The sequence below is a fragment of the Neopelma chrysocephalum genome, unplaced genomic scaffold (assembly GCF_003984885.1).
Source record: "Neopelma chrysocephalum unplaced genomic scaffold, ASM398488v2 Primary Assembly neopelma1_88, whole genome shotgun sequence".
NCBI lineage: Eukaryota > Metazoa > Chordata > Aves > Passeriformes > Pipridae > Neopelma > Neopelma chrysocephalum.
Window position 1 is genome coordinate 1,165,791 of NW_020897750.1, and position 24,746 is coordinate 1,190,536.

Genomic DNA, 24,746 nt, shown 5'->3' on the forward strand with positions numbered 1-24,746 from the left:
AAAACCTTCCTAAATATCAGCCGCATATTTTCCATGACAAGAAGGTTTTCGACTCACATTGAACTACTCCAGAATCCAAGTTATCATTATTTACATGAGCACATTTTGCAAGAAAGTAAAATTTGTGTTTGTACAATGCAATTAAAGCTTTACAGTAAATTTTTTTTTAAGGTTTGCTTACAAATGGCCGTTGGGCAGAAAGGATCATGCATACATTGCATTTTATGTTGTATGGCAAGTTAAATTTCCTTTTATTTGTGTTTTTGTGTGGTTGGTTTGGGGTAGAGTTTTTGTTTAGTTTTTTGTTTGGTTTTTGTTGTTGTTTTTGGAGTTTGTTTTGATTTTGTTGGTTTTTTGTAAGATTAAGGCCTAAAGCAAAACCAGGGTATTTGGTCATTTGTGTTTTTGTGTTGTTGTGGTTAGTTTTTTATTGTTAGGGTTTGTTTTTTTGTTGGTTGGTTTTTGTGGGTGTTTTTGGTGGTGGTTGGATTTTTTTATTTTTCTGTAATCGAAAAGTTTTATTATGTGCAATTTATGTGCATATATTTACTTAAACAATTTAAACTTTTTGTATTGCCACCGGGGAATTGCTGCCTTCTGTAAATGTTTGCAGATTAACATATTTTTAGAGTAAGCTCCTGGAGCTTCAAATCGAGTGTGGCAGCAATCAGAGCGAGCAGCAACCAGTGTGTTGAAGTTAGTTGGTCCTGATTTGTTTGGTTGAATGTTTTTCAAACACGGCTGTGCCATGGGTATTCTCAATGTATCTTTTAAGACACAGTATTTTTATTTTCACCTTAAAAAAAAAAAGGAAAAAACCCCCAACACATACATTGCTGTGTTTTGGCATTTACCACAGCAAGAGATAACTTACATGTAGAGCAAGTAATTGCCTCTTTTTATTGCCTTTTTTCTTTTTCCTTTTTTCGCTTTTCACTTTTTTCTCTTTTTCTTATTTTTTTTCCTTTTTTTTTTTCTTTTTTTTTTTTCTGCTGCTGCTTGGAGCTTGTAATTTAAATAAACCCGGTTTGGACGCAGCAGCGCTCCCGGGGCCGTGCGGGGCGGGGGGTGTCGCTGGCCGGGCACGGCGGTGACACATTTCCCTGCCCCGTGACGGTGTGCAGGGCGAAACGCGCTCCAAGTCCATCCAGAGCTGCTTGTTCACTTCCATTCCGAAAATCCCGACGTGAGCCCCGGAAAGCCCCCGTGATGCTGGAGCGCTGTGCCCCTTGGAAGCAGGTGCACGCTCTTCTCCGCCTCCAGCCGCGATCCTGGGGCAGATTTGTCTCCCCACACACCACCTTCCCACAGAATCCACATCCCGCTCCCGGCGGACCGCGCAGCGAATGGGAGCGGGAGGAATCCGAGGGCTGCAGCCCCGGCGGGGCGGGAGCCCGCGCCCCTTCGCCTTCCCCGCTCCCAGGGGGTTTCCCGCCGGGATGCCGCGGGAGCAGCCCCTGCCTGGAGTGGGGCCGGGCGACTTGTGCCGCCCTGTGGGGGAGCCCCCGGGCCGCCCCCTCCCCGGCTCCCTTTCCCCCCCGCCGAGGGGCCGCCTGTTGCGCTGCCCTCGGGCGGGTCTCGCCGCTCCCGGCCCGCAGGGCACGGTCCTTCGCCTTGTCCCCCTGGGCTGTGCTCAGTTCCATCCCAGTGGCGGTCCCGTGTGCTTGAACCATGGGTTTGGGAGTCAGGTTAACACACCGGGCAGTCGGGACCTGCCTCCATCTCCACTTCTCTGGGAAGGCTGCAGGGGAAGGGAGTCTGCTGTGTCCTTTTCCCCTCTGTCATAAACACTTGTAATAGAGTTAAACGCTGTGGAGAGCACTGGATAATTTTGAGCAGGCTTAATAGGATTAAAACTAGATGTGTCCTAACATTAGAGGATTAAGACAGGTACTTCCACAACTAGTCCTAAACAGTTTTCTTCCTGAACTTTCATTAAAAAAAAAAAAAAATTACACTCCTTTGTCACTGCTGCCTCTGAGACCTGACTGACAGCAATGTGTCTCTCTTTCATTTCAGGTCCCGATGAGGATATACTTGTTAAAGGAAAGCAGTCCATCAAGAGTCAAGTTTTAGGAAACCAGAACTCAGAAAGTGAGATTCTCTTGGAAGGCGATGATGATATCATGTCATTCATGGAGGAAAGAGAAGTGGAGAACTTAACGGGTAATTTCACCTATCTGATTTTCTCCTCAGCTTGTTTTCTGTTTAAGTTCTGATCTCCCAGTCTCTGCAGTGAGTCATGGTTTGGGATACACATTGATAAATTGTTGCTTCCCATGATTGGGCCATTAAGGTTTATTTGAGGAGAGTTGTGCATTTTCTTTCTCTGACTTATATAACCCTTGCTTCTGCAGTAGATGTCCATATTCTAGGAAACACTCCTTAAAGAAAGTAACTCTACCTTGAAACAGGCTTTCTTTGTTTTTTGATCTCATTCCACTCAAATCATTAGACCTAGTGGACAATTAGACAAGTCGTCTGTAATTAAAGGGTTTGGAGACCTCTAATATTTTTCCCGAGTCTGTAAAATTGTACATATTTGTTATTTACTTGAGTGTGAAGGATTTTTACACTCACTGGATTTAACTCCATTAAATCCCTAGACATTGAAGTTCTTCTTTCTCCACAGACTGTAGTCTTATTAGACTTCACTTTTTTTTTCTGAAGAAGGAGAAATAATACTTCAGGTCATTGAACTTAATTAATTTTACACAGTCACATGCAGCCTTTGCTGATGTTGCAATCTGAGTGCAGTGGATCCATTTCTGTACATTTCAAAATGGAAAACTGGAATAAGCAGTGGTTCAGTGACTGGGAGTTATAAAGCGTCTCCATTGTTATTTGAGGAATGTGAGTTTTACAAGGAAAACTCAAACTTCTCTGTGTTGATTTGCTTCTCCTCTGGTATCTTATGTAGATTTACTTCAAAGAGAATTGTCAGTTATTAAATAATTCTGGTTCTTTTAGAGGCTAGTAGTAATAATCTTACATTAATACGTATTGTACATACAATTCACTGAAAATGCTGAAAATGATTATTTATTGGCATTTTGCTTATCCATGAACTGCATTCCACTCCGTTTAATTAAAAAAAAAAAAGCAAAGTTAAAAATGCAGCATAATGAATAAAGAAAACCTGCGTAGGAAGAGTAAAGTAAAATAAATTAACAGGAGAATGATGCAATGGCATTTTCTGTATATAAATCTTTTATTTTTCGCTCCCTACAATGAGCTTCCTTCTCAACAGCCTTCTCCACGATTCCTTCTATTATTCATTCATTGGTTCGAGTAATACATTCATACTGTAATAGAGGTGAAAGGGGAGTTTAATTATATAATCTTGACAATGGCAATAGGATTAAGAAGTAATCCTCACTAATAAAGTGGTGTGGGTTAGAAATGAAGTGGAAATTGTCAGGGGTCTTCTACAGGACCTGGACTGCCCCAGCTTCTGCAGCTGTCTGCTTGCCCTGTAATTGAATGTCTGCGAGTGATTGAAAAAATGTTATTTCTCCTCTGGATTACATGCTAATGTACAGGGGGCAAAGGGAGACAGCAAAAGAACACATAGCTGCTTATTTCATCCATTTGTGGGGGTGAGCTTTGGGAAATCATGGCAGTTCCACAGCTATCTCATGCCCATCTGCAAACACAATGTATTTGTACATTGGGAATAGAGGGCAAAGCTGCTCTGATCTCAGCAGAGCATCTCTTCTTTTGTCCTAGTGGCACACATTGAGATTGATGCGAGATTAAGGACCATCACCCTCCTAACAATCGATGGAAATGACAATTCATCTGAATTTTTTGTCAGTTATTCTCACGTTGATTACCTGAACGTGTGTACCTCCTTTATAGATGCTTTATTAAAACAAAATTATCTGTGTCAATTTAATTTCTTCCACTGTTTTGCAAAAGTCAGATAATACTGCAGCCGAGTAACTTCATTTCCTTACCTCTTAATCAGCTGGATGACAAACCTAACCTGTTTTCTTTCTGTATGTGTTAGTTTATATAATAGGTTCTGCATTGTCAGATCTATGCTGAACCTATTGTTTTCAGTAGTAGTCTGATTTGTCCCTGTGATAAGCCCTGTGGAGATGTGATTATTCCAATAAAAATTCATTCAGTTGGAAACCAACCCTCCAGCTGTTTACTCCCACAGTCCCCAAGCTACACTAACACTGTATGGATTCCTTGAACAATATTTAAAGTGGAATCAAAAGCATCTTTAAAACATTTTACTTTAGGCTCTATAACATTGTGTAACCTTAACAATAGATTTCTAGCATCCATGAGGGAACACTTTACAGTTAGACAACTTTGAGCCTTGACTGCTATGTTCATCTTGCTGAAAAGCTATGGAAACTTTCCGGTAACTAAAGAACACATCAGACAGTAAGATTTCAAGTGTTCGTGTGTGCACTCTCTGTATTGCATATAGCAGAAGGTATGCAAGTCTATAAGTTTCTCAGAAGGAAAAACATGTCTGAGTAAAAGCTAAATACTGCCATGCTAAAGCCAGCTCTGTATAATGAATGCAGCAGTTTGCAATTGTAGCTGCTTCAGTGTTCAGCAGCGCAGAGACACTGCAAATCTATTACATATGTTCTTTTCCAGGATAAAAAGAGTTTTGCTCTTGAAGGAAGAGCTATACTCTTTGCTTTATTTTAATGTTCTTGGCTTGAAAAGCAAATAATTTGCACTTGCGTTCTTTTCAGTTTGAACATTGTTGGTGTTTTCCGGCTTTGGCAGGTCCAGTTGCCCTCAGCACACCAGCTCAGCTTGTGGCACCCTCAGTAGTAGTGAAAGGCACTCTTTCCATCACTCTTTCTGAGCTCTACTTTGAGGTGGATGAAGAAGATCCTAGTTTTAAGAAAATCGACCCAAAGGTAAGAGATCATTGACCCTGAGCTCTGAGAGATGATGACAAATTACCCAAGACCTTTAATTCTTCACTCGACTTCCTTTACCTCTATTGGTCTGCAGTGTTGCTGCTTTAATAACTTTGTGACTGACCATATATGTTACTGAACTTCACATAGGTGACACCTCCTTTCCTTCTCCTTTTTCTCCCCCTCCCACAATTCGCCCCTACTTGAATGTTAATTAGCTTGCTGTGAATAAAGCTCCAGGGAGACCGTCTTAAATAAAGACATCTTGAATCACAGGCCTGTGTGAATACTGGAAAGTTCAAGGAGGCTTTTAGCCCAAATGCTTTGTTTTACTTTCCTGATTTTATGTGATGGCAACCTAACATAGTGCTAAACTTCCTACTCTAAGTTTTCAGTGCTTCTGTCATATTATTCTATAAAAGGTTTTACAGGGCCTGTTATTATTTATTGTGCCTAAGTAGAAAACATAATTGTCCTCCTGAAATACATTTCTGAACTGACTTGCTAATTTCCACAAACTTTACTTGCTCCAATTTGCTTTTGTTTAAAATTAGTAACCTTCAGTAGAATTCCAATTTTAAAGGGAATATATTTTGTAATTACCTTAATAAGGGTGCACTTGAATGTTTTCTACAGTGTCACAGCAGCATTTCGGAAGTATGAGGCAAATGGTAAATATTCTCGCATCCCAACTTAAGCACAGTCATGGCTCTTGGTTTTTTAAATATCTGCTTAATATTAAACAAGGTAATAATTTCTTTGTGAAGGCTAATATTGGAAGAAGTAGTGGTTTTCTGCTTGTCGGTAGAGAATAGCTTGTGTGTTAAGCATCAGTTCAGTTCTTTGTTCCTATTGAGTAAATTGCTTGTATCTGTATTAAAAATGGCATTGGGTTGGAAAGCTGGGATTATCAAATCCTATCAAGGAATAAATTTATTTTGAAAAGCAATGCTCTCAATTTGTTAGAGCTAGATTTTAATATAATTAATGAACTAGAATTGTGATTGTTATGTGATATCGTAAATGAGATTTAACTTTTCTTTTGGTCCTGAAGTATTTTTGAAATATATTGGAAATTATTTCAAGTATGAGATAATTCTTAACGTTTTGCAATACTTACTTTTTTCATTATGTTTAACTAAAAGAAAACCACCAAAATTGGAAAACACTTAGTGGTGAAAAGGATATAAATGTAAACTGTAAAGTCAGTTTGATATGTTACTGTATTGCATTTTCCATCCAAAATCTTCTGCTTTGTAATGCATTAGCATGAGAAAAGTCTTACAGATCTGAATTATTCTACATTTTTTTCCCATGTTTAGCACATAGAGTGTTTGAGTACAGTTACTAATTCTTACCATTCCTGTTACATGTTTTATGGGAGCATTGACATACAACATATATTCACCCTCTTTTCTTTTCTCCTGTTTTTGAGTATTTGCTAGGGTTTTTTTTTTCTTAACTGTGAGCAGGCATTCTGTTTTGGCTTGACTGTATCTTTATTCTGCATCTGAGAGATTTTATTTGGGTTCTTATAAAAGGAAGAGTTGGTTATATGAAATACTGGCTACAACTCTTATATTCTGCTTGCGATTGTTACTTTAGCTGGAGGTCTTAAAAAAGACCTTTTGTGATGTCGGGGGGGCGGGCTAAAAATAAAATCTGAATAATTTTATCTTAAGAACCAAGTAAGGTTACAAAGCAGCTTGTTTGCAAGCATTAACACCTCCCTGCCCCACCCTCTGCTGAAGTCAATGTACCTTGATAGTGGTGACTGGAGCTGCTATAGAAAATGCCCCTTGGAAAAAAAAAACGAAACAAAAAACCAAAACCCAAACAACTAATCTGCTGTAGCTCAGCAAGCCTGCTTAATTAATGAGGCTTCATCTGTTTGATAAATTTAAGTTCCCTGTATATTTGTCTAAACTACTGAAAAGAAAACATTGTGACAAGTTCCTGAAGGAAAACCTGCCTCACGTAGCGATAGCATCGGCAGCGATACGATCACACTTTACACGCGAGCTCCGGGCTGTTATGGGAAGGAAAGGGTAGCCCCGTGGGCTAAGCCCGTTTTGCCGGATGATCCAGGATCAGCGCTGGGGGAAAGCGCTCTGATGACTCCACAGGAGGCTTGTGGAGCTCAGCCGGGGCTGGAGAGGCCGGGAATACGGCGGCGGGGTCGCGATGCCCGCCCGCCGCTGGGCAGGATGGCCCCGCGCACCCCGCTCCATCTCCCGGGCTCCTCCCGCAAGGGATAATTTCGTTTTTAACTTAAAGGCAAAAGCAGCTCATGTTTGAATGGGTTTTTCTTTCCGAATCCGTCCCAAAAGAAACGAAAGAAGTCCTTTGGGGCAAGAACTTACATATTTTTACCTCCCCCCCCGCTCCCGAAAGGACATGAAAACTTGCTCGAAATGCTCCGAGCCGGCAGTCTTTCGGGCGGCTCGAGCGGGTAATGCTAACGTTTTTAAAGCTTAGCAATGCGTTCCCGATAAAAATCCCGCCAGTATTTCCAAGTGGTCCTTAGCAATCTTAAAGCGAAATCGCTACGGGAAATCAAGCAGATTTTCTTTGGCTTTGGGAGAGGGGGCTCGGGCGGGGAAGGAGATCGGCAGAGAGCGCCCGGGTGCCGGTGTAGGATCGGGTGGTTTCCTGGCGGGTTCCTGCTTATCTCCCCGTCTGACTATGCTGAGATGCGATTTTATGCTGTACTTAAAAATCTGGGGGAAACAAATGTTTGTTTAAAAAAAATATCGACCGGTTACTCTAAATCGCATTAATTATTCAGGGTAGATCTATACTTCCCTCGTGTCAAAGTCAAATGGGGGTACCGCGTTTGCTCTGGAAAGCGAAAGTGAACAGCAATGAATTTTTAAAACAAAATGCAGCGCTTGAGATTTACTGGGGAAAAATAAAAGGAAAAAAAATTTAAGGAAAAAAATTAAAGGTGACGACTGTAGGGTGGGAAACGGCATGCTCCAATTCTGACTAAATTGTGGCGAACTGTTGTGCGATGCTCCATATATTCACAAGATTTAGAATGGAAGTTTAAGGTACTAGAAATATAGCAGATGTTGTCACATTCTGAACTACAGAATATATAAGATTTTTTTATCTTAGATGCCCTCTTTTTTTTTTTTTTGGTAGATTGATACTAAAGGGAAGTTTAGAAAACGTCAGTCAATATGCCAAGCTAAGGCTTGGGCTAGGTGTCGCGTTTAGACTATCTTTACATCTCATGTTTTCGTTTCTACTAAAAAATTTACTTTTGAGATTCAGAAAGAATCTACTTTCCTGAATTTAAGAACCATTCACGAAAAGTCAGCTTAAAGTTAAAGTAATATTTTTATTACTATTTGCAACAAGTCAGTTGTGGGGCACATAATCTGACCTTGGCACCGAAATACATTTAACATCAGTAAAACTTTTTTAAAGGGAGATTTGCACATATAGTTAAATAATTTTCACTTGGTGACAACATTCAGGCAAACAAGAGAGCATAAGAAAAGGACTATACATGGATTGGAAAATGTACCTTTCGGGTTTCGTTTTGAAGTTGCAAAAGTCCGATCGCTTCTTTTTGTGACATTTTAAAAATTCACATTGGAGGACGGGAGGAGAGGCTCTTCCTTTCTTCCGTGCAAGGCGGTGAGAGTTTATGCCGGGAAAACCGTCGGCAAGTTTTTAAAGGCCGAGCTGCAGGTGGGTGGGGGGGTGGCGGGGGGCGCGTGTCTTTCGCCGCCTCTTTCCGTCGTCGTTCGCGTTAAATAAAAAGTTTTTTAGGCGCTGTTGTTGTTTACGGAGGGCGAGTTTTTGTGCGCGGGGGTGTTAACCCTATAGCTTGTCGAGGCTTTTGGGATTGGTGAGGATTTCTCTGGCTAGCCTCCAGGTCTGTTTGGCAGCGCTTTCCAGGGCCGAGTGGGGTTTGCCCTGAAAGAGGTCTAGGTTGGGCAGGAAGTAGTGGGGGCAGCGCCGGCACTGCAGGCAGGAGATGAGCTGCAGGAGGATGCCGTTCAGCCGGTCCCCCAGGCACGCCTCGTCCCAGTCGGTCTCCCGCGGGTGCTTCTCGCACTCGTACAGCAGCAGCGTCTTCATGTGGTAGTTGTTGAGGGGCTGCCCGGGCAGCTCCAGGTGCCGGTCGCGCAGCGTCTTCAGCACCGAGAGGCACTTGTTCCGGCAGCCGCCCATCAGCAGCCGGTTCTCGGCCTCGCCGAACTGCAGCACCCAGGCGTCGCTCTCGGCCGAGCTCTGCTTGCCCGTCAGCGAGTAGCACTCCTTGGAGAGCAGGTTGAAGCCCTCCGCCTTCACCTCCGCCACCCGGTTGGGGCCGGGCCAGGGGATGTGGGGCATGGGCCACTGCGCCGCGCTGCGCGGCCAGATCCCCGTGCACTTGAAGGCGGGCGTGATCTGCACCACGTACCGCTCCCGGATGCGGAGCTTCACCTCGCTGGTGTCCGCGATCATCTTCACCACGTCCCGGTAGCTGCACTTGTCCACGGCCTGAGCCACCAGCGTCTGGAAGCGGGAGCGGATCTTGCGGGCGGACAGGTAGCCCGAGGCGGTGATGAACTCCACCCAGAGGGACATGCTGCGCTTGCGGCCGTCGCTCAGCTTGAGCACGGCGCAGCCCGGCAGGGAGCCGTCGTCCACGAAGTTGAAGACGCCCATCTGGTTGAGGTACAGCACCACTTCGAACTCGGTGGGCGAGATCACCTCCAGCCCCTCGTAGCGGGCGTCGATCTCGCTCAGGGAGCTGATGAAGCGGGGTTCCTGCACCTCCACCTCCTTCAGCACGTCCGACACGACCTTGCACACCTCCCGGATGGTCTTGGCGATGGCCGCCTTGCGCGCCTGGCAGCGCTCTGTGTAGTATTTGTTGAGCTGGTAGACCAGCTTGGCCTGCGCGGCGATCATGTTGGGGCACAGGTCCGGGCTGTACACCGGGCTCTCGCAGTACGTTGAGGGATCCAATGCTTTAGCGGTGGCTGCAGCTTTGCGGAGGGCACCAGCCAAGTCGCAGACCCCTACCGCCTCCGGGAAGAAGGCGGCAGCGGCGCGCCAGGGAGAGCAATTAAAGAAATCGGGGAGGGCGGCGAAGCACAAAGGAGCGAAGCCCAGCGCTGCCCCGGCGAGGAGGAGGAGGAGCAGGAGCAGCGGGACGGTGCGGGCTGGGCGGCGGCGGTGCCGGTGCCGGAGCCGGCGCCGGAGCTGCGGGCAGCCCCCGCGGGATCCCGGAGCGCAAAGTTTTGGATGGCGATGGGGGCAGGGAAGTCCGCGCTGCCTCTGCGCTCAGGCGCCCACCCCCCCGCGCAGCGACGAAAATGCTGTTTCAATAGTTCATGAAAAAAAACCAACAAAACAGCAAACAAACTTCCCTAGGACTCGCAGAAGGTCCCCGCTGAAAAGCCGGTCGGCGGCGAAGTTTAAAACCGCACACGGAACGGGAGGAGGAGAAGAATGCGAGCAATGCCCACAGCGGAAGAGTGAACTCTCTGTCTGTTAGTCTGTCTGCCTCTCTCTCTCTCTCTCTCTTTCAGTCCGTGGCACCGCCAGAGATGTGCATGAGTTTGGCTGCCGCTCGCTCAGACTGTCAGGGGGTGTTGTTGATTTCCCTTTTCCTGCTGGAGGCGTTGGCTGAACCCGGCTCTGTGGCTGTCTCTATCTTTACGCGCAGACGTGTGCACTTGGTCTGTGATCTCTCATTCCTGTCCTGCAGCTCTATATGGATTGTTGTGAGAGAGATGTATTAGAGAGTTGTTGACGTTGTTGGTTGGTTTTTTGTTTTGTTTTGTTTTCTTTGCACAAGACTGTGTTTTTATCCTGAGCGGGAGGAGGGCGTAGCTGCCGTGCCTGGGATGGCTTTTCCTCCCCCTCCCCACCCCTGGAGGTGCGCGCCGAGGCTCCCACTTTCCGCGCCTCTCCTCCTGCAGCGCCGTGTGCCCGCGTCTCTCCCTCTCTGTGTCGGCGGCGGTGCCGCCGGGCGCTGTAGTTTATGAATGGGGCCGCGGCGCGGGCGCGGGGCGGGGCCGCGCCGCCAATCGCCGCCGAGCTGTCAGCGGCGCGGCCAATCGCGGCGGGCGGCGGGCACGGCACCGCGGGGGCGCGCACACCACGCGCCCGCGCGCTCGCCCCCGCCGCGGCCCCGGGGAAAGGGGAAAGGGGCGCGCCCCGTCCGCTCCGCGCTCCCGGGATCAACCGGCCTTGGAGCCGGGATGGGATGGGATGGGGTAGACGGGGGAGGGCCTGAGCGGGTTGGGAAAAAAGCTCCCCCTGCAACTTCGCCGTGGAGGCAGGTGAAGGGTGGGTGAGGTGAGCGCGCTGCTCCCTCCGCCCTCTGCGAGGGGACCCGGCGGCAGCGCCGGTGTGTGCGGGGAAAGCAGGAGAGAGGCGGGACGGTGCTTCACCGCAGGCATAAATCTTATTCCGCTTAATACTGGGCTTGCAGCAGTTTTGAAAGTGAGACCGTCGCCGGGGCGGCGTGGCACGCACCTTGTTTTACTGCCCTCAGTCACCTTAATTTAGATAAATCTCGTGCCGTAAAGTTCTGTTCATCGTCCTAAGGCGCAGGATTGAGTTATTCGAAAGGAAACGATATTTTATGCAAGTTTGTATTAATAAGAATATTGAATGATTCGGACATAAAGCCGTAGCTGCGTTACGTCAGTTCGAAGGGAGCCCCCGGGCAGTACCTGCTGCAGAGCAGCCAGAACTGTTTCTCCTGCTGGAATTTAGGCTAACGGGATAGCACTTTCCACATCTTCTGTGCTCGGGCCACGGGTGCGTGTGTCCTTGGAGGCTGTGCCCTCCCTTGGACTCTCGCAGCCCTGCCAGGAGCGGGACCGGGGCCGTGACCGTGCGGGACGCGATGCGCTGCTCCCTGCGGAGCCTCCCGTTAACCCGCTCGCAGCGGTGGGGCTCGATTTTCTTGTTCTTCCCTCCTTTCGCCGCAGCTGGCTGATTTTAATAAAGAAAATATCGCCGTCTGTTTTCTGTGTGCGTTTAAATTAGAAACATGTCTTGTTGCCGACCGTACCGCTAGAAGAAGTACGGACGTGCCCGGCGCCGGTGCGGCTCTGCGCTCCACGAGGAGAGGATCGGCTCCCTGTTTTCCCTCCGTGCCGGCGGGGCAGTCTGCGCCCGGGGACGGGAGTCTGTGCCCGGTGCTGGCGGGGCCCGGGCGGGCGGCGGTGTCAGGTGTCCCCGCCGGGCCCGGCCCCGTCGGGAGGGAGACGAGCCCAGGGAAGGCTCCGAGGAGAGCAGCTTTTAAAGGGATGGGGGAGAGGGACCAGGCTGCCACGGGAGCAGAGTCCCTGGCGCCGCTGCTCGCACGGTCTCTCCGCGTCCCGGGGATGCGCGGGCTGGAACGGGGCTGTCCGCCCCGGGGCGCGGGTAAGTGCCGGCGGATCTGCCGCCTCCCCGAGCCCGCTCAGGGTGCTCGGAGGCCCCGGGGCGCGGGCGGCAGCACCGGGCGGGCATCGCCTGCGCGGAGCTTCTCTTGGCGGCTCAGCCGGCCGGGCGGAGCAGCGAGGGTCCTATGCCTCGGCTCCGGACGCCCTCCGGCAATTGAAGAGTTATTTAGGGCTACGACTCTTTTTCACGCCCCCCGTCGAAGCTCCCGGGGCGGGCAGGGGCTCACTCGCCGCCGGTCCGGCGAGGGGCTCTGCACCTCGACCCTCCGATCAGTGGTGGGCAGGAAAGCTCCGCGGGGTCTCGCTTCCTGCAGCCCTGGGATTTCCCGCGTCCGCGGAGGAGATGCCGGAGCCGTCAGGCGGCCCGGGCAAGGGTGGGGGGACGCGCGTTCCTGTTCTCAGGGTAAAAGCAGAAGGAGGGAACGATTCCCCTCCCACAACCCCCCCCCCCCCCCGCCCGCGATAAGGTGTCTAATGATGCAGCGTTAGCGGTGTTCAGATTTAAAACAATTCATTACCAATTTTCCTGCCTGAGGTTGAAGCTCTAGTAAATAATAAATCAGCTAAACAAAAGCTGACTTTAATTTATTGCCTCGACGCTAATTAGAAACATCATTTGAGCAATAAACTTAAACACTTCCAGCAAATAATGCACGTGAAACCCTTCTCTCCCGTGTCTGGGCGTTTGTGGCCGCACTGCATTAAGACCAGCTTCATCTGTGGCGGAATTTGCTCTCGCCGGGATGAATAATTGAAGGGGGAACAGGATCCGAGGAGGCTATAATTGAAGAGCCCTTGTCACCTCTGCTTTTATGTATGTTAGTGTAGAAGTCCATCAGCAGCTCCTTGATGGTGTATAAAACGAAGTGGCATCCCCTCCAGCAGCAGGAGATACTGTATTCCATTAAAAAGACCGTGTGCGTGTGTGTGCCGCAGAGAGGGAAACTCTCAGGGCTAAAAGCCACTTGAAGTCTTCAGACCGATTGATCTGTATTCCCTCGTTATAATCCGTCTCATCATACTTGAGTTAATGAGGCAGGGGCGGGGGTGATCTGATGGTCCTTGACAAATTCATTAGGGAGGCTGCGGGACATTTTATTTGACTGTTAAACATCGTGTTTGTTTGGTTTAAGCAGTGCCAACATCAGCATGCCGCTGCCTGGAGCTATAGTGTTTTGTTAGCGAGGGCTTCTGTAAAAAGATACTGGAAAGGGGACTCGGTGTGCAGTGTTTGCTCTTGCCTTGGCTCCTCCTGCCCCCTCCCGCTCGGTACAGCGGGGAGCTCGAGCTGATGTAAATCCAGGCGTGCAGGCATGGTATGTGCCACGGTATTTTCTTCACGCTGAGGATGGCAAAGTAGCAGCGAAGGGCTACTATTAAATTTGCAAAGACTTTTTCTTTATTTATTTCTTTTTTTTCCCCTAAAAGAATGCTATGTGTTTGTATTGACCCTTAAAACAACAGAAGAAGAAAACAGCTCAGAGTTTTAGCAATAAGCACACAAGTTTCTTGCTGTGTTATGATATAGCATACTTGCATTTCATTGCCTATCCAGCTTATCAACGTGCATATGTTACATATTTCACAGCCTTTTTATTCTGAACGTTGTATTTTAATGTTTCTATAACATGCTGCTGATATAAGGTGTAATTTTTAAGGCAAATCAAAGTTTAATCAAATTGACTTGAGGCTATTAAAGGATTTCTGCCAAATCTGCCCTTTTTCTCTCCCTTGCTGAAAGTGAGGGGGAAAAGTGAATTCAGGAACAGGTGCTCCCAAAAGGGTAAGAAGCATTTTTAAGAATAGCATATGAAATATGAATGTGTATGTATATGCTTTGTTCATGGCAGCTTTGTAGATGAGACCCAGCTAGCATTCCATTATTTTCTACTAGTTGGTTTCCTCTCTGTCCTTTTATTTAATGGAAACAGTTTTGCAGAAAACGGAGTAATTAATCTGCTCGTGGAACTTAGCATTGTATTATTTTTTTCCTGGACTTCAGTCTTCAAACATTCTCAGCTTTAAGTGCTTTGTAGGACTCTGCTTCCATTTATAGAAGAACAGTATGGGAAAAGAGCTAGTGCCCTTTGCCTGTCGTTTTCATACATTCCTGCACTGCTGATGAAGCTTGAACTGCTGCAGGGAATGTATGGATTTGAAAAGAAATGATTCAGTAATGCACGTTGTGTTTCTCCACAGCAAAACCGGGTTAATAGTTACAGCAAATGCTGCTGTGGGTTTGACAGATAAAATTCCTTTTACATTCAGTGGTATACAGTGTATACCTTTTCTTGAAAGTCATGGCTTGGCTTTGCTGTCTGCTGATCTGTTCTGAGGTCTGTGTGTATGAAGTTAGTTGATGGCACAGACTGGAGGAGAAAAGATGACTTCATTTCTGCACATGTCATTAATGCATCTCATCAGCTAAGAGTGTTGCATAAATCTTGTACCTTTTTTTCCCATAAAGATTGAATGGTATTGTAATTAAATAATTTATACATGTTTCTAAGTCTCCCTTAAATTTCATTTCTTCAGTGGGAAAGAGACGGCTTCCAACTACTCCTTTAAGTAGCTTATCTTTACTTTCCTATTCAGTCCTAAAATATGAACATATTCATAATCTGGTGTTTAACCATAAGCAATCTGCCGATGAGGGCTTTCTCTAATGCCTTGAACCTTGAATTAAAGGTAGCATCTTCTCTTTTCTCATAGTGACTGATGGTGACTTCTTTTAGCTGTAGACTGCTTTGAATACCAAATCCTGTTTTGTAAATTTGCCTTTAATAAGTTGGCAATCAGAGAAAGGCAGACATATGCAATAAGAAAGAACAATTTTAGTGCTTTTGTAGAATTTTCTTCTTGTTAAAACATCATGTGGGCCTTGTGTTTGGATGCAGTTGGGGTGGGTGCATGCTTTCATCCACTAGAAATAGCCAAATTCATATATGTTGACTGGTCTTTATTTATAATAATTGGTTAATTACATTAGTAGCATAACTTTTAAAAAGTATGAGAGCATATGACATGCCAGGATTTTATCAACTTGACCTCCAATTGAGTGCAATAACACTTATTTGCTTGAGAAAAATATGAGGTGGACTAAAGAGATAATGTCTTGTTTGGTTCTTAAAAACGCTGTGAGGCTAAACCAGCACTTCTTTAAAAGTATGAAAAATAAAAAGATATTATAAGCAAAATTCATGTTTTGGAAATGAAAAAAAAAGATTAATTTGCAGGCGTTTGGGCACAGCTTTTCTTTGTGTCAGGAGCTTTCCTACGTTTAGTGCCTTAGATGTTCACATCTCTGCATATGCCTGATCATGCCAACAAAGAATAGCCTGTGTGGTTTTATTGGTTAGGCACCTATTTTGAAGATAAAAATCTTCATGCAGCCTAGTCAAGACGAAGCCTGTGTGTAAGTTAACCTAAAGTTCCCTAAACTATACCCTTTTAAAATATCTATTTCTAGCTCCAGAATTGAAAGCTTCTTGTTTATAAGCTTATGTTTTTAAAAGTACTTTTTCAAATACCACATAGAGCAATGTGAAATCCTCTGATTCTCACCAACCACTGTACAGGTTACAACCTTTCAGTGAGTTTCTATGAGGGCAATTTATAAAGGGAAAGGGTGTTGTGGGTGGAGGGAACAGAGGGGGCTCAATCTTCTCAATAGCATTGGTGACCAGCATGAATAATATCGACTCTCTCTCTCTCCTCCCTGTATTTTAAGATTATTTTGTTTTGATTTTGGATCTGACAGAAAAGGCATGCGATTTTTATAAAATTAAAAAAAAATAATTCCTGTTGAACAGCCTTCTAACTGTTCCCTCACTCAAATTAAATGCACAGTTAGAACCCTCTACTTTTCTGTATATTGTACTTCATAACATTGAAATTTTATCCTTTGAAAATGCTGTTGACATAAAAGTAGTATATTACTAGTTATAAAATCATTGCAGGGGTTATGTTGCTACTTCTTATGAGAGAATCAAATGATAGCTATTCCTATTTTATATCTTGCTGTGCATATCTTATTTCAAAATAACTTCTTCATGTTAATAAGCTTCTCTCTTTTTAATTTTCTTATGAATTAGGTAAAACCCATATGCAAAATAATTCAAGGTACCATCTCCTGGTGCTTGAAAGGGGAAACCGTATTGGCTCAAATAATGTATAGAAGCCATCTGCATAGCTTAATTGAAATAATATTTGGTGATCTAAGAGATGGAAATTGTTCCTTTTCTTTAACCATCTGAAATAAAACTAGGATGTAAACCAGCTGTCTTGGCCTATGGAAATCAAGGTTCTGCCAGTCTGTTTCTTTTCTTCATTTTCTACTTCTATCTTCCTTTATTATCTTTGTATCCCAAGGAGTCTTTCTTATTTTCTAGCTGGTTTTGTCTGCAACAAGGGGCTGGGTTGGTGTGTTTAAATAGACTCTGGATAGAGTGAAAAATCTTTGATCTATGGCTATGACTGCTTCCAAATGATTTGCTTGCTGGGACTGGACACTGTCCATGCCCTTTCACTTCACTATCAGATAGGCACACAAAAAGGACTTGACATGCTACCAGATGCATAGTTAATCATTGCATTAGGTCTGTAAAGGGGACCATCCAGACTCAATTAGGTCTACCATTTTTAACTAGTGTTTGCTCTGTAGTTTGTTTGGAGTGCGATATTAATTCTAACTGCTGTTCTGTTTATTTAAAAGTACTTTAACGCAGTTCTATGCTTTTATTTTTAAGGAATTTTCTCTGCATTTGTGCTGTTTAATGCAGATTTAGAACATGACTGTTACAGTGTAACAAATATTATTGCAGTGTAACATATTATCTGAAGTTTTAGTGAAAAAAGGTGTTGCCCTTTTGTAATTTGGCAGTTTTCCTTTCTCAATACCGATATCTAAAAGTATATTTGAAATAAGCTAAATGCAGCAGCTGGCATGTATTGAGGCAGTGTTCGGAAGTAAAGCTTACAAGGATATCTGAAGTTTTGGAACTGAGTCTTAAACTTTGAAAACCAAACAGCAGCATTTTTCCTATCACTTACTTACCTAAGAGCTCATTCTTATGTCTGGCACCGCATGCTTTTGTGTGAGAAGGATATTAAGGGTACACGAGTTAAAAAAGGTTCAGCTGTAGGGTAAAAAGCATTAGTTAAATTATTGCTCTGAATCTTGCCTGGGATTTCCAGGACTAGTTTGTTATATTTACATTAACAGCTGTTAACTGTATGCACTGAATAAAGTGCATTGGAAATTCCTAGCTTTCTCAGAATTTCAAAAAAGTAATATTAATTGTAGTTCGTAGATGTAGCCAGTCCTTTCATGGTATGGAGAAGCTCAAGTGTTCGAATTGTATAAAGTATTTTGATCACTCATGCTGTCTACATTTAACAGTAATGCTGATATTGAGGATGGTAAGCCTATGGAAGCAGGAGCATAAAAAGACATAAAATCATTTTTGCTTGAAAATTGATATATGAGAAAGGAGCGCTAATCAGAGACTCTAAAAATATTTTCATTTGGGTTTAATATTTGTTTATTTATTTATTTTGGAAGAAAGGAGGAGCAAGGCATTCATCCATTAAATTTTTTTTAAATAAATATATAGTTACTAAAGCTGTTGTATTCAACTTCAGATTATAGTTCAGCCTTCACTTTAGATTTGAGATTTCTTGCTTTAATTCTTTGCTTCGTGGTTGTCAATATTCTTTGAAGGAGGCCAGATGCATTAAAATGTAACATTTATCATTTAGTTGTAGTCACAGGGATATATAGAAGTTGCTAATGGACTTCCAAGATGCAGGATGTACAAGTGAATGCTGCTCAGAAGTGCTAGTTAGGGCTCTCCAGGGATTTTTAAATTATTTATGGCTACCTGCTGCTCCGAAGTACAGGTATGTGCGTGTGTATAAGCCATTAATGATTTGTATTGATGCATATAAATATTCAACGGAGACTAAACCTAATACAGGAGTTCTTAAGAGGCATGGGCAGGTGGCTTTTCCCCATTCATCATCTGTCTTGGAAGTTCATTCTAACTGGCATCTGCGTGCCAGAGTGCCTAGGAAGGGGAATTGTTTATATGTACTTTGTGGTTTTCCAGAGTGCGAACTTGAAAGAAAGTGGGACTTGAAATGTGTGGTCATTTGTGAATTTATGTTTTATCTCCCTTCACTTGAAAATTTATGAGGAGAGTGACTTAGGGTGCTTGCGTTGTGTGTTCCAGGGCTTGCCCCCACTGATAACACCCTTGTTGGCGTGAAAGTGCAATGCAAATTATGACAGTTACAACCTTCTGTTTTGTTTAACCTGTCAGTGGATTTCCTGGCTCAGTGCTGAGGGCAATGGCGTGTTCAGCTAGTTCCATATTCACCTAAACTTAAAAGGTCAGGTTTCTACAGGCAAGCCTAGTCAAAGCCTAATTGATGAGGAGGGCAGGGGGACAGAATTTACTGTTCTGTTGGCTAGTTTCATATCGTTAGGTTGTCCTGAAAGCATCAGGCAGTCACAGCCCCTTTCATGTAAGTGCTGACCCTAGACAGGAGCTGACAATCAAAGGAGGCAGCCACAGGAACCGGTGCAAGTAGGCTATTGATTTTTCAGTTAGGTCTAAGTAGTTTGTAGTATGGGTAATGGGTGACAGAGGCAGGTATGTCATTATCAATGAGCTCCAGAACAGTAGCGACAGCCCCCTCTCATATTTCCTTCAGCACTGACAGTCTGCATCCTGCAGTGGTCAATAAATCGCCCAACCTTTTACTGACAAGTGACTTGAAGGTGGGGGTAGGAGTCAAAGAGCTAAACTTCCGTACTTGAACTTGACATGGATGCAGAGCAAGGATCTCGACATCTGCGTTCCTGGCTCGTCAGGCAAAGAGCCGAGGAGAGCACAGAGAACAAAGCAATGGTGGATGTGCGGCCAAAGAAGCTTAACTTTATGTTATGCCCTCTAGAAAGTCAAAGATTTTCTCGAGTTCAAGTAAAATAGCTTCAAACACCACCTTTCTGTAAGCATGGTCTGGTTCAGTAGTTAATTTAGGTTACCATGGCAGGGCTTTGTTTTTACTTTAGTATTGCTCTGCATTTAATCAAGGTTATGCTGCCACAGCAGTACAACAATCACAGTCTGCCATTCAAAATCCGCTTTTAATTCCTAGTTTCCTCTTCTTAAATTTCATATATGGAGACTAAAGAGATTGAAGATTTCTTATAAATCCAAAGTGTTAGCAATACAGTTTCTGTTCTGACTACCAATGCTGTTTTGGGTCAATAGTGGAGTACCAAATACTTTAGGAAGCTGAATAAAGTTTTTATTACTTGGATTTTACTAGCTGTGATTTCTGAATTTAATAGAGGTAGATCCAGATTTTAGCTTTACACTTAATTAAATTCTGAAAGATATTGAGAGAACATAAAAATTGTAATAAGTGGTGGTTTTGTTTTTTTTTTTTAAATATACTTGTATGGAAAATCAAGTTAAATGAACTTATGTATCTTAATCTGAATCTCATGAAGTTTTCTAATGTTGTTACTTTATTTGAGGGATGTAAGTTATCTGCATTTTTTCAGAAGCTGGAATTCAGTCAGGTTTTATGCTGTGCACAGATGTTAACAAAATAGCATGTGCTTGTAATTAAAAAAAATCTTTAGACAAATTGAAATAAAGCAGAAGAGTAAATGTTTTGAAAAACTTCCTTAAAATAACTCATTGCTATGATATCTTGTTCAACAATGTTTGTAATGTTACACAGAGCAGGAATCTGAGACTGTGTACATTGAATAGCTGCAAAGTATCATCTGTGACTGAAACTTTTTCATCTGTCTGCATCAACTAAAACCCTTTTCTTTGTGGCTGGCTTTTTAACTGCAAGAGCAATGTTGATACAGGCTCAAGAATTGAGGTTGAAATTTATCACTGGATTATGAAATCCTTTAAGAAATATTTGTATAAGCTAAAAACCTGAGTACCTGTACATTTGGAGCAGTTATGAAATTAAATGGTTATAAAAAATCTGTTTAGATATTGTTACATCTGCCTATTGAACAATGCTTTAGAAGAGGGGCTGGCTAACTGTCTTCCGGAGGAAAAAATTTTGCGTTAATTGGATCGAAAGTGTGCCAGGTTGTTTGAGTCCTTCGGTATTTAATGGGAGTTTTTAGTCTATCAGTTGTTTTCTTCATATTGCAGGGCCTTTTTTTCTTGTTAAAGTAGGTAAAAAGTCCAGCCATGCAGTCTGAATCTTATCTTTTCGTGTAAACAGGTACAGCATCTTTTACTGTATTTTTAGTGTTGCTGGCATGTTGTGTTATTGCAGAAACGTAAAAAGGAGCTGTAGAAAGGCGACAAATTAAATTTTCATGAAAGAAACCCCTAATCAGCAGTGACAGGGTAAGAGAAAGATGATTGCCACTTGGTCATTGTGGAGAGGCACTTAGACTTGGTGTCAGTGCTTCTGTTAATGATGACTAATGTCTTTCTTGGAGAAAACGCATGCTCAAACATGCTACAGTCCAGAAGAAGAAGGGGGAGATAGGCACTATTAAGGAAGAAGGCCATGAATCCTAAAACAAAAGCTTAGGTCTTCAGATGAAGAGGGCACAGTGTTTTTACAATGTCAGAAAGCACAGCTGTGAAACTGTTCTTGTTGCGCTCTTTAAAATAATAATATTGATTTAAAAAGTATGTATACAGACATACACGTGCATATTGTGGGCTACCTGGTATCTGCTTTAATTAAGAAGGGAGATAGTGATGACACTGGCATGTAAGCACACTAGTCAGAAGTAAACAGTCACATTTTGTTGCTCTTCTGTTAGCGAAGCTTGCTTTTTTAAAAGAACAAAAGCTGATGCAATATATTCTTTCCTAAGCACGGTGCTGTGTTCTGAATAAACCTTCCATAGTCAGATGTAAAATGACTCAAAAGACCTTTTTCAAGCTTTGGCTGTTAGGTATATTGGCAAAAAAGAGGTGGCATGTGTCATTTCTTCAGCTTTTCCCTAAGTGAGACCTTTCAAAAGGGCATTTGCAATGCTTGTCATATTTTTTCATATATGTCTTATTGGCCTGACAAGTCTAGAGGACCATGAGAAAACAGATGTCATTGCATTCAGACAACACTAATTACTCTGGGATTTTTGCAGCCTCAGTGCCTGCGTGTAACTGTCGATTATGACTGTTTATGTGGCCTATCATGGGTACACATTGCACATTCAGATGGTACCACTAGTCTTTGTGTTTCCTATTATCACACAATAAGATGTAAAAATCAGCAACAAGCACCACAACAAGGAAATGCCTTAGTGTGGGGCTTTTACATGTTTCAAATGCATTTTGTTTAAGATTGCATTTACACTCCTTATTAGATTTAAGTGTTTTAGCATCTGTTTACTGACAGGAGAGCAGTGCAGTGGCTGTCAGTTTTCACCATGGTTCTTTATGTTTGCAGGCTTTCATTTTCTGCAATTGTATAAACATTGCCTGAAAAATGCTGATTGACCCAGCAGTTGTCATAAATTTCCTGTGTCTAACCTTCACACTGAACTGAGAGATTTTTCTAATGTGTCACAGTTTGCTTTAGAAACCAACAGCCTCATTCTCTTACGAACTGATTTGTTGATATTTTCTTGGTTGAATTTTCTTAGCCACTCTGTGATTTCAGAATCTATTCTTCCTCTGTAGCAATAACTGCTGCATGATTTTTTCAATACAAAGTTCAAACAGTGGTCGCGTCGTGGCCTTTCTTTGTATGTTATCTAAAATTTGAATTTTGGTACACATTTCATGAGCAGAACAACCAATGTTAATCACAGATTGGAAAATGAAAGCTCCAATAATGTAACTTCACATGCTGATGAAGCAGAAATAGAAGCAGCTTTATCAAAGATGTATGATGAGATAAAACTGCAGTCTCTGCTGTACAGTTATAGTAATTATGACTAATGAACCGTCCAGTCTGGATGAAATGGCATGCCCACAGGGACTGTGGCCAATCAGTTGTGACTTATGCAAGCTGAACAAAACATTGATGGTGTTCCAGATTCCATATAAGAGCAGAAAGTGTGGTCTTTGTTTGGAACATCAGCTTTGTCAAGTTATTTTCAGCAGTTTAGGAATAAACGGCATTAGTAAATAAAGTCTTAAGGACTAGGGTTTGTTGGGTTTTAAAATGGGCATAAAGAATTACGATTTGCTGTGATCAAATATACCTGAATAAAACCCCCTGTAGTGATGGCACATTCCTGATGCAGTATACTTCAAAGTTGTTCTGATCATTTTGCTAATCTAAGTCATGGGAAGCACATGTTATATTGTAATACGCTGAGTACAATGGAAGTGAAAGATGCAAAACATGTGAATATAGGCATGTATCTATTCAGGCTTACTGTGGTAATTTGGTTTTTTAAAAAATTTGCTTGAGTCCTGATACTTTCATTTTAATTTTGAAGCACTCTGCATTTTAAACCAGTCTGTACTTTGTAAGTGGAAGAAGACAAGTACTTTGTAGTGTTAATACCTGAAAGACAATTTTTTACAGTAAGAAGGTTAAATCATATCAGCAACATAAAATGGAGCTTCAGTAGTTTTGGTGAAGTATAGACTAGAGAGTAATAATTTGGAACCAGCTTATTTTCATGAAAAAGAATAGCCAAATTCTGAATGCTAACATGCAGAATATATGAGGACTTCTGAATTCAATTTTAGGGTAATAGCAGAGCAGAAAGGATACTTTTCTAAACATAAGTTTGTGCTAAGTTCTTTAGGCCCAGTCTGTAAGCAGTTGTGGATCAGCAAATATTTGAAGGATTTGAGAGTAAAATGATCAATATGTTACAGATGTTAGTGATACATTGCAATCCATTTAGCATTTTGCCTGAACCCCTCCAGAAGGCTACAAAGGAAAAAAGATTTCAAAAAACTTATTTGCAAACGGACTAATGTAAAAGTAAGGATACCCCTCCCATACACCTTAAACCATTTAGAGCAGAGTTAAAACATCATTTGAGAAAAATATTTTACATTGTTGTGCTGTTTAAAAATGGTTTACCTTAGTCAGGAAGATTCACGGTATGTTGATTCTTAAAGCATGTGTGAAATTAATACACTGTTGTCAAAGAAGTTGGCAATTAAAGACTGGCTTATCTGAAATCTGAAGTCATTACCGATTTTTTGTGTTGCTTAATAGAAAGATGGGCAGTGATTTAACATGTCTACAGTTTCTCTAAAATATTTCTTTAAAGTAATAAATTTTCTTCTTATTTTTTCCATGCTGTTTTGAAGCTTAAAAGCTGACACTTAATTCACTATGTTTAAGTTTTTCTTTTCCTGACATGGAGGCAATCACAAACATATCTCCAGTGTTTGTCATCTTGTATTCTGAGCAAACCTCGAAGTGCTCCTAGATGTCCATTTGAGTAGATTTTTAAGTAAAGAATTCTTATTAACTCAGAGACTATAGACATGTGATTAATTATTTAATTAAGTCTGTTTGGGAAAAAAAAACCCAAACAAATAAAACCCCAGACCAAAAAGAAAAAAAAAAAAAGAAAGAGGACCAAAAAACCCCCCACCACAACAAAAGCCTGGAAACAAACCAACCCATCTACATTAGAAATCACAAATACCTTACCACTTCTGTTATTTCTATTTTGGAAGTGTCCAGAGGTACTGCAAGGGATCTACTAAGAATCATAATCCTTTTCTTTTGTGTCTTGGAAGAAAGCATACTGCATTAAATACTGGGAATGTGAAAATATTGTATATGTATATAACGTTAAGATAAAGTATGTTGATAAGTAAACTCTGAAAATGACCACATTTGGGTTGTGCTAAATAATTATGATTAAGATCTTTGAAGACTGTGGCACTCTTAAGTATGACTGTCTTCCACAATGTCATTTCAGAATCAATAGAATGCAATACACTATGTACATTATCTAATTTTACTGCACAGAAAGTTGCATTACAGTCACTTTAATGACTGTATCAGGATTGTGCCAATGAAGTCAGGACTGAACTTTTTAGGTGATGTACAAACATACAAAACTAATTGTCATTCTTCCAAAGAGTTATTATTTTAAATATTTTTAAAAAGTTATTATTTAAAAGATTTAAATATATAGAGATTATATATACATATATGTTGTAAAAATATTTGGAAGAAGTATTAAGATGAATTAAGAAGAAGTATTAAGATGAAGCAATAACTTTACATTGTGTTTTTAAGGAGGCCTCAGGGTACAGTTTTACCATTTTCTTATGAAATCATTGGTAAAATTCCTATAAAATTATGCCAGCATGGCTCAGCTTTTTATGTATTTGGGACATCCATTGTTTTCAATTTGTTACCCTCTATAGATCTGATCACATTATTGGTGTTCAACAAGATGTGCTTCTGAGTAAAATACCTTTTATCTTCCTGTTGCTATGTG

The 24,746-nt window shown here is 42.6% G+C and overlaps 2 protein-coding genes across 4 annotated transcripts in view; one reads left to right on the top strand and one right to left on the bottom strand.

The window, feature by feature from the left end:
- LRBA (LPS responsive beige-like anchor protein) overlaps nucleotides 1–24,746 on the top strand; it is a 401,639-nt gene that overhangs the window by 218,627 nt on the left and 158,266 nt on the right. For all 3 annotated transcript variants that reach the window (XM_027692706.1, XM_027692708.1, XM_027692707.1), the window contains 2 exons: nucleotides 2,020–2,166; nucleotides 4,759–4,895. In XM_027692706.1, the coding sequence (XP_027548507.1) occupies nucleotides 2,020–2,166; nucleotides 4,759–4,895 (284 nt within the window). The remainder of the gene's footprint in view (nucleotides 1–2,019; nucleotides 2,167–4,758; nucleotides 4,896–24,746) is intronic.
- Nucleotides 8,155–10,849, bottom strand: MAB21L2 (mab-21 like 2). Its single transcript, XM_027692709.1, has one exon. The coding sequence runs from the start codon at nucleotides 9,810–9,812 to the stop codon at nucleotides 8,733–8,735; it is 1,080 nt and encodes a 359-aa protein (XP_027548510.1). The 5' UTR covers nucleotides 9,813–10,849; the 3' UTR covers nucleotides 8,155–8,732.